The sequence below is a fragment of the Squalius cephalus genome (genome assembly GCF_949319135.1).
Source record: "Squalius cephalus genome assembly, chromosome: 4".
NCBI lineage: Eukaryota > Metazoa > Chordata > Actinopteri > Cypriniformes > Leuciscidae > Squalius > Squalius cephalus.
In genome coordinates this window covers 51,590,101-51,605,157 of record NC_137125.1, presented here as the reverse complement: position 1 = coordinate 51,605,157, position 15,057 = coordinate 51,590,101, and the positions used below count along the sequence as shown (strand labels likewise).

At 37.3% G+C, this 15,057-nt stretch overlaps 1 protein-coding gene across 7 annotated transcripts in view; it reads left to right on the top strand.

Annotated features, from left to right (window-relative positions):
- tfec (transcription factor EC) overlaps positions 1-15,057 on the top strand; it is an 83,649-nt gene that overhangs the window by 41,476 nt on the left and 27,116 nt on the right. For all 7 annotated transcript variants that reach the window (XM_079870002.1, XM_079870005.1, XM_079870001.1 and 4 more), the window contains one exon: positions 12,757-12,956. In XM_079870002.1, coding sequence (XP_079726128.1) covers positions 12,757-12,956 — 200 coding nt within the window. The remainder of the gene's footprint in view (positions 1-12,756; positions 12,957-15,057) is intronic.

Here is a 15,057-nt window from a genome sequence, read left to right as displayed (position 1 = left end):
TCTGGTGCATCTGCTCTTGAGTAATGCATTTCCAGGACTCGCATTCTGTTTATAGAACTTAGTGTCTACAGAAAGAAAGTGACATGGCAAAAAAGGAAAACTATAAAAAAAACAAAAATGAAGAAGCGGCAGCCTTCACCACATTCTTCAATTAAACTTCCTCTATTCGGGTATTGTCACATATATTGTTTTACATACAGGAAATTCCATCTATCATGGGATTTTTGAACCCATTTCTTGTTTGTGAAGGATGTGGTTTTGAGCTTGATGCCACTTATATGGGGGCGGGGGGCGTTTAATCGAGCACATGAGCGACTGTCACAATCACGACACGAGGTATGACTCTGCAAATAAAGCACACTGATTTATTATTGCCTTTTAAAATGAATTTGTTCAAGACCATTGCCCCTGTAAGAGTGAGTGAATAACAAGTACTAACACATTAGAGGGCAATGGGCCAAACACATCCAGAAGTACACACACACACACACACCTTTTTCATTATGCACTGCAAAATTGCCATCATTTGAGCTTGAGACGATCTGATCAAACAGTTAATGATTTTAAATGTTGCACATTTATGCTATTGCGAATCATAATATTTATTTAAAGATTAAAGACTGATGGGGTTCATATTAATATTTTTTTTTATTTTTTTTTTAATCCAAACAATCATATTTTGTACATAAATGTTGCTCCAATTTTTAATACAAATAAAGTATTAATAATTAATTAATTTAGTAATGATAATGATAATAATAATAATAATAATAATAATAAACATTTGGGACCCCCAAAAAATGACATTTTCTTTAGCCCCTATTGTACCCTACACCATAATAAAATAAAAATGATTGTGTGTGTATATTCATATAGTATATATTCATACCAGAAATTAATCCAGCCCTGTTATGTCCTGCACTTATTTGTTTCTGAAACAATAGTCATCGTAGAACAACTGACAAATCTGTTGTTCTCTATCCTGCAGAAGAATATAATAATAATGAATAAATAATTAAGAAAAATATTAATATTAATAAAGAAAAATAATAATAAAACACCAGAATAAAGTAATAAAATATTAATAAAGAAATAATTATAAAATAATAATGATGATGATGATGATAATAATAGTAATAATATATCTTTACACCAGAAAAAAAAGTTAAGCCCCATTACAGCCTACAGCAGAATATAATAATAAAAAAAATAGAAAAATAAAGAAAAATAATTTTAAAATTATAAATAATAATACAAATAATAAAACAACTTTGGCAAATGCTCCCATTTTGAGCCCTGTTGTACCCCACACCACACATTACATAATGTTGCATGACAAAGGAGTTTTAACAAAGCAGAAGTGCGGGGCAGTCGATGGGTATATTAATGCTGAGCATATGGGAATCTCTCATGAGACCACAGACGTCTTACTTGAAATGCCCTGAAAGAAAAGAACACAAAAGGAAACATCAGAGAAAGATGAGCAAGAGCCCATCAAAAGATTAATGGCATTTATATGGAGAGAGAATGAGTGAGAAATAGAGAGCGGGAGATGCGCAGGTGTTGATGCGGTGGCACACAGAGGTGATCTGAGACACTGAAGGTGAAAATAGAGAGGGAAAGATATCTAACATTTCAATGACAAAGAGATAATGGATAAGTCTTAGAAAAGGAGAAAAAAAATCAGCAGAGACAAGGTGTGGGGAAAGAAATGAGGAAAAAACTTAGGAGACAGGGAGATGGACTGAACTGAACGCCATAATTCCAGTGGCTTTATGTCCAGCTGAACCCTAAAATGCATCCACGTCCCATACTGTTTTCCTTAAAAACATCTTTGACAATGTGCATTTTTGTCACATTTAGTTTACTATTATTTTATAATAAGAGTTTGCACCCTAGTTCACAGTTAGTATATAGATACTACTAGTATATAGATTTTGTCATGCATGACATTCAGATTTATATTTTGCAAATAAATAGCTTCTTATGATGTAATTTAACATTGTTTTACCCACAATAAATAAAATCTAATTTTGACAAAACAATGTGTGTGTGTATATACAGTACCAGTCAAAAGTTTGGAAACATTACTATTTTTAATGTTTTTGAAAGAAGTCTCTTATGCTCATCAAGCCTGCAGTTAAAAAAAAACAAAAAAAAAAACACTAATATTATGAAATATTATTACAATTTAAAATAATGGTTCTCTTTTTTAATATACTTTAAAATGTAATTTATTTTTGTGATGCAAAGCTGAATTTTCATCAGCAAGTACTCCAGTCTTTGGTGTCTTATGATCCTTCAGAAATCATTCTAATATGATGATTTGATACTCAGTTATTATCAATGATGGAAACAGTTGTGCTGTTTAATATATTTTTTTGGAATACTTTTTTCAGGATTCATTGAGTAAAACGTTAACAGCATTTATTCATAAAAACAGCATTTATTCAAAATAAAATATAAATCGTACGAAAAAAATTCTAACAATATAAATCGTTACCATCACCTTTTATCAATTTAACGCATCCTTGTTGAATTAAAGTACTAATTTCTTAAAAAAAAAAAAAGTTATTGTTCCCAAACTTTTGAACGGTAGTGTATATTGTTACAAAAGATTTCTATTCTAAATAAATACAGTTCTTTTTAACTTTTTATTCATCAAATAATCCTGAAAAAAGTATCTCAGGTTATAAAAAAAATATTAAGCAGCACAACTGTTTCCAACATTGATCATAAATCAGCATATTAGAATGATTTCTGAAGGATCATAAGACACCAAAGACTGGAGTACTTGCTGATGAAAATTCAGCTTTGCATCACAAAAATAAATTACATTTTAAAGTATAAAAAAGAGAACCATTATTTTAAATTGTAATAATATTTCATAATATTACTTTTTTTTTTTTTTTTTTTTTTTTTTTTTAACTGCAGGCTTGATGAGCATAAGAGACTTCTTTCAAAAACATTAAAAATAGTAATGTTTCCAAACTTTTGACTGGTACTGTATATATATATATATATATATACACAAAAACAAACATATACATAAAAATGATCAAATTATTTAAAATCAGACTTTTACATTAAAGAGATTAGAGAGTTTAAACTTTTACTTCAAATGACGTACAAATCGGTCAAATATACAAAACATACAATAAATATACACAATTTGATGTTTTATATCTATCTGTCTATATATTTATATATCACATTTTATTATATATCTTGTATAGTATATTATAAATTAATGATTTATTCAACATACATGATCATAACATCCCTCTGCAATGAATTGAAATGTTAAGAAATGTTTAACTGATAATTTTCCTTTTAGATTATATTAAATAATTATAATTTAATAATTAAACTAATTATAATTAATGTTTAATAATATTATACTATATATACACTCACTCACACTATCATCTTCACATTTTATTGATTGATTTAAAATAATCATCTTGACATCCTACTGTGATACATTGTTAAAGGAATTGTAATGAAAAAAACTGTTAAAGAAATTAGTCCTTTTTAGAAAATTGCATAATGTTGAAGATGTCTGCCTAATAGATTGAGTTTTACTGTATAAGCAGAAGAAAAAATTCAAGTTATGCAAACTATCAGACTTCTCAAGTTGTCAAGGCAGAGTTCTGTGCCGTCTACACAGTGACCTCTTGTGAGTATCAAAGGAACTGCAGTTAAAGCTGTAGTACACTGGGTTCCTCTACAACATTCAAGTCTAATAACTTCTTCCAAACAAGATAAGTTCATAAAGGGCAGGAATCGAATATCTCGGAATTCACATTCCAGACTTCATATTGCTTAATGACAGGGAGGAAGTCTGAATTGCCATGCTGAGGAGTGGTGGTTGTGGTGCTCTTATGAGTAGTGCTATCATGACGGCGTGGTGATGAAGGAGCTCTCCACTGCAAGCGATGGTTGGAGAGCCCTCATGACCGAGACCACCCACCCTGAGTCCGTCTCCCAACAGCGTCTACGAGGCCCGCGAGCAGCTCTCACATCACACAACCGGCGTCTCGCACAAGGCAGGGTTCAGACACAAGTGAGGCTCGGCTCACCTCGTCCAATCAGTGACAGCGGAGGGGTTCATGGGAAGGTGAGGCGCTGCTCAACCTTGGCCAATCAGAGATGACATTGAATGTTTGCTCTTCCCAGCCTGTGGCTCTTGGGTTTGACTGAGGCTCCATGTCTGAGAAGAGACCGACTCAAGTGGAGCGCTGGCTAGACAGACACAAAAACAAGCCTCTATTTCCCTGTCTGGTCTATTTGGGAAAAGCTGCTAAAATTTGCTGCATCTGAACTGTGTGTGACAACATTCATAAAGTCCCCAAATGTGGTGCACAAGAAAATATCTGTAATATGTAATTTACTTTAAGATATTATGCCCTTTTTTTGTTTTAGGGTCTACTACAGGGCTATTCAATTAGTTTCATTTGAGGGCCGCATTATCAAATCGAAAAGTTGAGGTGGGCCGGTGGGTTGGTTTGGGGGTTTAGCTTATTTATTGAAACATAACAGTTTCAATAAATAAGTTAAAGTAACCCTAAAAATTGTGGTATTTACTTGGAAATGTGGTACCCAACAGTATGCAAATATATAAAACCATAATAAATAAAAAACTTGATAATTTACAGCTGTGTACAACTATTTTCCTTGGAACAAATAAGTTATTTATACAAACTTATAGCTATTGGTGAGAAATAATGATTATTTTATTTATAATTGTTATCCTTAAATGAAAATATTCTGACAGTGAGACTTGTTAACCACAGGCTACTCGCTCCCACTGTATAAAAAATGCCTAAACACAAGTTAAAAACTATACGCACCTTTACAAAGAAACTGACATAATTTCATAACAAGCATTAATTATATATTCCTCTACCCACCTAATAAAACTAATGCAATATAAATCACTATATTTACTATTATACTATATTTATTTATTACTACATAGTATTCAATATAAATATTGCACATTTCTGCCCAACCATGGTAAATTACTACAGTACATTCATGGTAAATGTTTGTAAGGGTGATTAGGGGATTTAAAGTCTTCTAATTTCGTTCATGCCACAATGTTTCTTCTCCTGCTTTCCTCATCAGTCTTGTTGGGAATGTTGAGGCTGTTTCATCCGATTTAATACTAATTAAGTCATCGAGTGATTTGTGGTTTGTAACAGAGAGGTTTAACTGAAACGCTTAAACGCAACTCCGTGCCGGGCCGTGTTGAAACAACTAGTGAAACAACTGAAAACATCGCTATTTGTTGTTACACTGTACTGACCGAGAAACCGCTTCAGATGATTCAGTGATGGAGCGGTCCGAATGAATCCGAATAGTTTTAGACCGTTATGAAAGCGCGTTTAGAATCGAACCAAAAGAATGATTCATTCACGAATGATTGGTAGCCTATCGCTGGTTCAGTCGACATAAATTCGGGACACATATAATAACTGCTGAAATATTCGCACGTAAAACGTTTCTCAGGTCAATCGGAGCGAGTATCAAACTGAATTAGCCCCACCGCCAGGAAAAGAGGAGGAGGGAGGTTGGTGCCGTTGGGCCGCATGGAGATGATTGGCGGGCCGCCAATTGAATAGCCCTGGTCTACTAGAATAGGATTTTATGTTTAAATGTAAAAAAAAAAAACATTAATTTTCACACGTGACATTGTTGCAGCTCCTCTCGTCCCAGTCTGTCAGTAACGCTCTGTTTAGTTCCTGTCTCTGTGAAGCCCCTCCTTCTGAAAAGCACAATGTGCTCTGATTGGTCGGCTGGAGCAGTGTGTTGTGATTGGTCAACCACTTAGAGCGTGTTTGAGAAATGTCACGCCCCTTACCATAACCACCAGTTTCAACACACTACTAACTAACTCAACCAGGCCTCGCCGCTTTATTTTGCATGTGTCTTGGGATTATTTTGGGATTATTATAACTGCAATTGCAGTTATTCGCGGAATTATCAACTTTACATGGGTTGTGCCTCGGCATGGCACAGCGCGGATGAATCCGATGTTTTGAGGAGAATATGTCAGTCACCGCGTTGGTGGTGTGGATACTGTCATTCGCAATCACAGATTTTTTGGAAGTATGACCAACATAAGAATTTTCACCGGAAAATGTCCTCTGAACAAGTAACATCCACTTTTGTTCTGACCAACTAAAGGAAAAAAGCATTGCAGTAAATCGTGCTGATTAAATCTAACGATTTCTTATCATATCACGTCAAACCGTGCAAATTATACTTTGTTGTCAAATTGTTAATGTTAACAACATCAGCATTGCGTGACTACATTTAATGCCCTTCCGATATTTGTCCTTGTTTTCGCATGGGCCGGTTGCAGTCTCTTTTTTTTTTTTTTTCTCCGAAGTCTTTCGCGTTTTACAACGGGTGAATCTCCAGTTGTCACTGATGATTGTCCTTTGAACCTTTCTGGATCCGCCATCAAATTGATAAGTTTAATTATATCAAGTGCTGTGAGAAAAGGCTATAAATCTCCACCACCAACATCCTCACACGCAATCGCAATATAGTCTACTAGCCGAGACACCTTCATTATGTGGACAGATGTGACGCAAAGACATGCTCGAATTTCCCGCGGAAATCCACCAGTACCACTGGGATTAAAAACATTACAAGCTTAACATTTTGAGTCGAGCTAAGGCAAGCAGATGGTTTTGAACACTGGCTGGTTATGTACTTGCTCAAAAGTTATTTTGGGTCATTTTTAACCCAAAAAAGCTACGGACTGCAGCTTTAAATGAGGAATTTTGTGACTTATACATTCCTGGAAGAAAACTCAAGACTACAATCAAAGCATTTCAGGGAGTTCAGAAACAGTGTGCAACTGATAAAACTCCCTTTGGTATGGACTTTGTGCTTTGTAACTTTGCAGACCTTTTTCATGCTCAAGCAGCAACATTACACACTGAAGAAATTTAAATTGTAAAAAAGCATAACAGGTCCTCTTTAATGGCACGTACATCACTGTTCCATAAATCTTGGGGTCCCACCCACAAGAAGTGACATCACATACAAAATCCATTGCCTCTATGAGGTGTCCTCACTGATATAGCGAACCCGAGTGTGAGTAAAAAGTGCAGAACCCTTCTCTGGGGTCATCAGGTGTGGGGAATGCAAACAGTGACTTATAATGCCAGCTCAGTGGGTATTCCTAACAGGATTACAACAGAGATAGACTGAGATTGAGAGCGAACAGTCTCTCTGTCCAGACAGGCTCTATTACAGCTGCCAGATTACACAAAACATGACAGAAATCACCAAAACAAATAAACTCACCGTGGCCTTCTAAATCCTCAGCCTTGTAAGTGAACTCCTTAGAAAAGCCTATTGAAAGAAACCAGAGGAAGCACTGTAGGAACTTGCATGCCATGCTATATGAAATAAAATGAAAAAATGAAATAAAAAGGAAATAAAATAAGGTTCCGTATAATTTACTATATATAATGTTTGTAATATAGCCTATGTATTGTGGTAGCACTTTATTTTACAGCTCTGTTTTGCATGAATATGCTATGTACTTATTTTAGTAATGACATAAACTGGGTAATAACTACGTACTTAACTTTAACTTAACTCATGTAGTTACCTTATGATACTCAGTACTTTTGTGGGTAAGTACACTAAGTATATTGAAAGTGCATGCACTGTAAAATAAAGTGCAACCTATATTGTAAAAATATTTGCAATTTATATGTTGCCTATTGGACCATACTAAACAGTCAAACCTTGATCCCCCACTATAAATATATTAAAGTATAACTATATTTTAAAAAACAAAATAAATAAATAGTAAAAAAAAAAACAAAAAAAAAAACAAGGGAATATCTCCTTTAAAAATAGTTTAAAATTGTTAGAAGCTGGCAAAACTTCTAGTTGGCAAAACAAAACAAAAAAACACCTTTGATGAATGAAAACTAAATGTGTTCCATCATAGAAAATATTTTAATATTTTACCCAATATATTAAGGCATACTCAACATATTTAGTTAATACTGGAACAACATTCTTGTTCGAAAACCTAAACCTAACCCTAAAATCAGCAGGAAATTATAGGTGAAGCCTAAACTTGACAAACTGTAAATTTGTCCCTCAAATCTGATTGGTTGATTGAAATGTTGTTCCAGGATCAACAAAGATGTTGTACTTGGTGAAATCACGCTCACTGTAAGCCATTTCACACTGTAGGATCTCAGTTGTCATTAATGTCAGACTGTATGGCATGCAGTCAAGACATGTTAAAAACAGACGTACGCAAGAAGACTCGTCAGAGTTATGCATCATCAGTCCATGACGCTGCATTAAATGCGGGATTGAAATGGTGGCTAGTAACGAAAAACAATCTCTAGCGTTAATTTTGTCGCTACACTAATTGTGGCATCAGGTTCTGCACTCCTATTCATTTTTTTATTTAATGGTTGTCGTAGGACAAGCCACACTGCAGGACTTCGGACACTGGCAGAATTAACATTTGATCGCAATGGTCATTAATCGGCTGTTAAACTAGCAATCAAAGACTACAGATTTTAGCCTAGGATCAGAGAAATCTTTTAGGCTTTTCAAAAATTTGTCTCAGACGGCCAAAGCGTGGTCAAAATCGTACAGTGTGAACCCGGCTTAAGTCTGCCCATTATCCAGACTCAGTGACTCAGGGCCTGAGCACAGGCAGAAGCACCGCAGCGCCGCTCGGCATCCGAGGAGAGCCAGCGAGAGCACAAAACCAAGAGTTAGCCTTGAAAAGAGCAAATAAATAGGTGCTTCAACTTGAAAAGCCTGTAACAAAGCCTTTTGAGGACCTGAGAGACGACATGAGAAAGAATGAGGAGAGAGAGAGAGAGAGAGAGAAAGAGAGAGAGAGAGAGAGGGGAAACAAGTGTTTTGTCTCTCAGCCCAAAGCTGGTGAAGGGGCAAAGCGCCACACAGGGCCGTTTCTGAGGGAAAGCTTTTTAATGAAGCTCAGGGGGAAAGGAGAGCTCATCAGACTGAGACACATCCTCTAAAATCTCTCTCACACACATTTTATATAACATATATTCACATATACACATTGAAATGCCTCCTCTAGACTTTTAATGAGAGCAGGGCAGGATTTATACTCCTGCTGATATGCATTTCACCTGAGGCTACAATATCGAAGTATAGCCTATACTTTATTGTCTTCACCTACACAACCAGCTAGCCAATGACCCATAAGCCTGAAGGGTTTTACTATACACTGTAAATCACTAGTTAAAGCTCACCAGTGTCTCGCTGACCTCATCTTCACCCTGTGACATCCAAAAATGACCCCTTTGCAAATCAATGACACTAACAAGGAAAAGCCATGTTCATCATCAAACTCCAAAAAGATAATTTAGAAAAGTAATAGCTCACATGAATTGTATGAGAAGTTCAAGCAGAATGAGCAATGAGAAGAATTTGCAAAATAATTACTTTAGCAAGCAACACCAATTCTTTACAAAAACATTTATATCAACATATGAAAGATATGTTAAGAATGCCAAATGCAGCAGGTTGCAGTTTTGCACAACAAGCCGTTTGCCAGCATGCCCCTTGCATCCCGATGAACGCCAAATATAGTGTTTTACTGTTCGGTAAATTGTGGTAAATGAAAAAATGGCTTGGGATTTCTGACCTCTGAATGTGTCAAATAGTGCCATTGCTACAGAGTTGGAAGCCTGAAACAAAAAGCCCTGGTTTGGTATCATTACCTTCCCTCATTATAGTATTAGCTCTATAAAATGCTCCTGTTGTTTGGGAGAAATACTTACTCTCCTCATAATGGAGAGGCTCACACACAAATAGTGGCCCAGTGTGGACACAGACCCAACTGAAGTGCAGACAGGGACGATTGTCTCAAGTAAATGAAGCTAAAAGCAGCTCTGTCCCTGGAATGCTGACAGATGGACAGAAACATTTTTTAGCAGCATTTCGGTCCATCTCTGAATCTGACTGGTGTCTAGGATCGCATATTCTACTGTTCTGCAATGCTGACAGGAAGAGAGAAATAATGAGCGAATATAGAGAGAAAGAAGGCAATTTAAAATCACTTGCACCATGCATGGAAGTAGAGAGGTGTGGGCAAAAAAGGAGGAAGACTTGCCAATTACGTTGTGCTCAACCTCCTGCTCCTCCATTATGGAGCTCTTTCCTTTCACAGTGCTGTCTGGCTCTCAGCGTGGCCCCTCTGATTGTGTGAGGCGTCACTGTCTCACTGATCTCTCTCTGATAGAATCAGATCCTCATGCTGCATAACTCTACACCATGCCTACATATTGTAAAATATCAGATATCTGAAATTAAAAGATGTAGAAGAGTCATACAATAAGGAAGAAACATTCCTTGCATATGCAGTGTGGTCAAACATGGATAGGGAACAGCTGTAGCTTTTGAAGAGTAGCTACATCAGAGCGAGAGACCGATAGATAGATACACTCACCTAAAGGATTATTAGGAACACCATACTAATACTGTGTTTGACCCCCTTTCGCCTTCAGAACTGCCTTAATTCTACGTGGCATTGATTCAACAAGGTGCTGAAAGCATTCTTTAGAAATGTTGGCCCATATTGATAGGATAGCATCTTGCAGTTGATGGAGATTTGTGGGATGCACATCCAGGGCACGAAGCTCCCGTTCCACCACATCCCAAAGATGCTCTATTGGGTTGAGATCTGGTGACTGTGGGGGCCATTTTAGTACAGTGAACTCATTGTCATGTTCAAGAAACCAATTTGAAATGATTCGAGCTTTGTGACATGGTGCATTATCCTGCTGGAAGTAGCCATCAGAGGATGGGTACATGGTGGTCATAAAGGGATGGACATGGTCAGAAACAATGCTCAGGTAGGCCGTGGCATTTAAACAATGCCCAATTGGCACTAAGGGGCCTAAAGTGTGCCAAGAAAACATCCCCCACACCATTACACCACCACCACCAGCCTGCACAGTGGTAACAAGGCATGATGGATCCATGTTCTCATTCTGTTTACGCCAAATTCTGACTCTACCATCTGAATGTCTCAACAGAAATCGAGACTCATCAGACCAGGCAACATTTTTCCAGTCTTCAACTGTCCAATTTTGGTGAGCTTGTGTAAATTGTAGCCTCTTTTTCCTATTTGTAGTGGAGATGAGTGGTACCCGGTGGGGTCTTCTGCTGTTGTAGCCCATCCGCCTCAAGGTTGTGCATGTTGTGGCTTCACAAATGCTTTGCTGCATACCTCGGTTGTAAAGAGTGGTTATTTCAGTCAAAGTTGCTCTTCTATCAGCTTGAATCAGTCGGCCCATTCTCCTCTGACCTCTAGCATCAACAAGGCATTTTCGCCCACAGGACTGCCGCATACTGGATGTTTTTTCCTTTTCACACCATTCTTTGTAAACCCTAGAAATGGTTGTGCGTGAAAATCCCAGTAACTGAGCAGATTGTGAAATACTCAGACCGGCCCGTCTGGCACCAACAACCATGCCACGCTCAAAATTGCTTAAATCACCTTTCTTTCCCATTCTGACATTCAGTTTGGAGTTCAGGAGATTGTCTTGACCAGGACCACACCCCTAAATGCATTGAAGCAACTGCCATGTGATTGGTTGATTAGATTATTGCATTAATGAGAAATTGAACAGGTGTTCCTAATAATCCTTTAGGTGAGTGTATATGAGTAGACAGACAGACAGACACAGAGAGAGATATGGATGGATGAGTGGACAGACAGACGAGTAGATAGACAAGATAAGTAGACATAAGTAGAAAGACAGATGAGTGGACAGACAGACAGTAGATAATACAGTAGATACAGACAGACAATCAATATATCGATGGATGGATGAGTGGACAGACAGAGATAGATAGACAGACAGACAGACAGACGAGTGGACACAGACGAGTATACAGATTGATATAGATAGATAGATGGATGAGTGGATAGATAGATAGACGAGTGGACACAGACGAGTATACAGATTGATATAGATGGATAAGTGGATGGATAGATAGATAGATGGATAGATAGGCAGACGATAGATAGATAGATAGATAGATAGATAGATAGATAGACAGACAGACAGACAGACAGACAGACAGACAGACAGACAGACATCTGATGGATAGAACACTTAACAGTATGATAAATAATTATTCATATAAAACCTTAAATACAACAACAAAAAAATCATCACAATAATGACAGTCACACTGCAACACTAAAACATTTTTAAAGCATTTTCATGTCACTTTCAATACTACTTTAAAGTAGATAACACTGAAACAGGCAATTAGCCTTTTACACTAAAATCACTGATTGTGTGTGACAGCTGAACTGAGACTATATATGCAACATGCTGCCCCTTATTATTTCAGCTCCGTTTCAGTCACCTCCTGCAACATTGACGTGAGTCTGAACAAAGACGCACTGCAACATCGGATCACAGGCTAAAAGAAAACATCCCTCAAATAAGATTTCAAATTGACCCTTGGGACAGTACACTCAACCGGCTTAGTAAATTCATTTAAAGGCTTTTACTGCTTTTTTCACGCGTCAGACAGATTTATTCAAGATGCAAATCAAAACAAAATGTTTTGAAAATGGCTAAAAATGAGTAATACATGTTAATTTCTAAAATGATACACTACATTAAAGTAAACAAACTGTGTAGATACAGTGAGATATCACATTTCACAGCTCTCTCGTCTCTCGTGTTGTGTTTTCAGCGTGCAGCATTAGGAATCCAGCAATGTTCCAGTCATTCTCTGGTGTTCCAGTGGCCCCTGCAACTAATGTATCAAGCCAGCAGAACCTGTGGGCCCCGGGGCCCTCGTTCTCCACCTGTCCCTACTCCTACCACACAAACCCGAACCCGGGCCCCTACCACAGCAATCAGCCCTCAACCGGTCCTTGGACCCAATGGAAGGTATGCAAAATCTCTGACACGATTAGTTTTTGCTTCATAGCATTTAACTGTGAAAAACTGAATATTACATTGCATTGAATGAAATCGAATGCAATGCAGCGTGTTTTACTTTTTGCGGTGGGAAGTATGTCTTCATGGAAAATGTATCTTATCTGATATTATTCATTAAGTGGAACTGTGAGTTAAATGCATTCACAACATTTATAGGATCAAGTCTGACTTTGTGTTGACTAAGTCACTCTTTATTTTAGCGACTGGTAGTCATTAGCACACTCACAAGAGTGCTGGCAGTATCATTAGAGCTGGTTTTAATTTAGTTACATGCATCGTAACACAAATTAAAATGACCCCTTGGTGTGGAGGGGGGCAAAAACTCGCACATGATCTAAAAAAGAGAGAGAGAGAAAGAAAGTCAGCATGTCTGTGAATGTCACTATTAGTAAATTATTCTACTACTATTTTATTTAGATTATAATTTCATTTTATTTTATTAAAATAAGACTCATTTTAGGTTTAAGTATGTATTAAAATGTATATGAATATATTTCAAAGAAATGGACATTGACAGGGTCACATTCAGTGTGCTTCAGAAATAAAACAAAAGAAAAAATTCTTAGATGCCAGGAGAAATAATTAAGATTTTATTAGTATAAATAAAGAGGCTTTTTTCTCGTTTCTGCCACATTGATACTTAACCCCATAATGTGATTATAGACGCATGCCTATGTCCGCACATTTGAGCCAGAAACCACCCAAACAGCCTTTGTGTCCCAGGACTCATTTGTCTGGAATTCCGATGCTGTGGATTTGCTGGCGGTTTTGTTTCGGAGCGTAATTCCACACTATGTGCTGACAGAACACTGTAATCACAATAGTCACATTCGACAAGTGTTTATTTTGACTGTAAAAAGTAAAAGTTCCTTTTGAATAGCTTAGGAGAGAAATATAAATGGCTAAATATATGCTATATAAGAGCGCAAAATACAGAGAAAGATTTAACTCATATTGAAATCTCTAACATTATCAAATCTAGGCACAGTTTGAGTAAATGTTATCTATCATTCTATCAATCTATACAACTTTGATGGGGAATTTCCATACACATTATGATATGTGTTATGTATATCTGAACCTGAAAAGAGACATGGCCATTGTTTAACTGTATTGTCTACACAAGCCGTTTGTCCTTGGAACCCAATAATCGGTGCTTTAATTATAAAATAAACCCACATATATTATTTATATTTATATACATATGGGGAAATCTAATAACAATAATAGTAAAAATACACATCTCATTTGTGTTTTGTGGTCATTTGTCTTTCAAATGAGTTCTGCTTAAATTGGCCAGACAGAAGAAAAACACTCACTTCATCTGCACTTTTAATACCTGTCAGAAGGAGAAAGATAAAAATCAGATTTTCAGACAGTCAGTTTTAGGGTGTGTGAAAGGGAATAGAAGAGGCTGGAGCACATCAAAGCTGCCTTGTGTTTGCTCTGGTCCACAAGAGGCCTTTCATGTGTTAAAGTGTGTGTGTGTGCGTCTGTGTTTTGGTGTGGATCTGTGTATTTCAAACACTGCAGCACTACCTGTGTTTGGAGGAAAGAGGCTGATCTCTTAGAAGCGTGCTGTCCCTTGAGGCTACGGCAGACGTACACACACATACTTTCACTCAAGAAGACACAGATCTATAACTGTGTATCTACACGCCTCCCCGCCTATGAGGCAGTTCGGGTAGAGCCAAGGGGTTATGGGAAGACGTATTATGGGAGACGGAGATGGGGGGGATCCCGGCTGACTAATAAGACCAAAGCAGACTGCGAGGAAGACCACCCACCCCGTCTGGCTCAGACCCAAACTCAGTCTGACATCCTGCGGCCCACTGGACTGGCAGGAGAGGGAGGGCAGGTCAAGAGACGTCTAATGGGGATAGACAGTTGTAGCGTACACTGGCGCGGGTGTTCATAACAGTCCATACCTTGGACAGCACAATTAAATGCTCTTGACGGAGCAGATATGCTAAATACAGTCTTGAATGCTAACAGAATTATGAAAGCGTTACATACACAATCTTACTCTGATGATACTGAACATGTATGG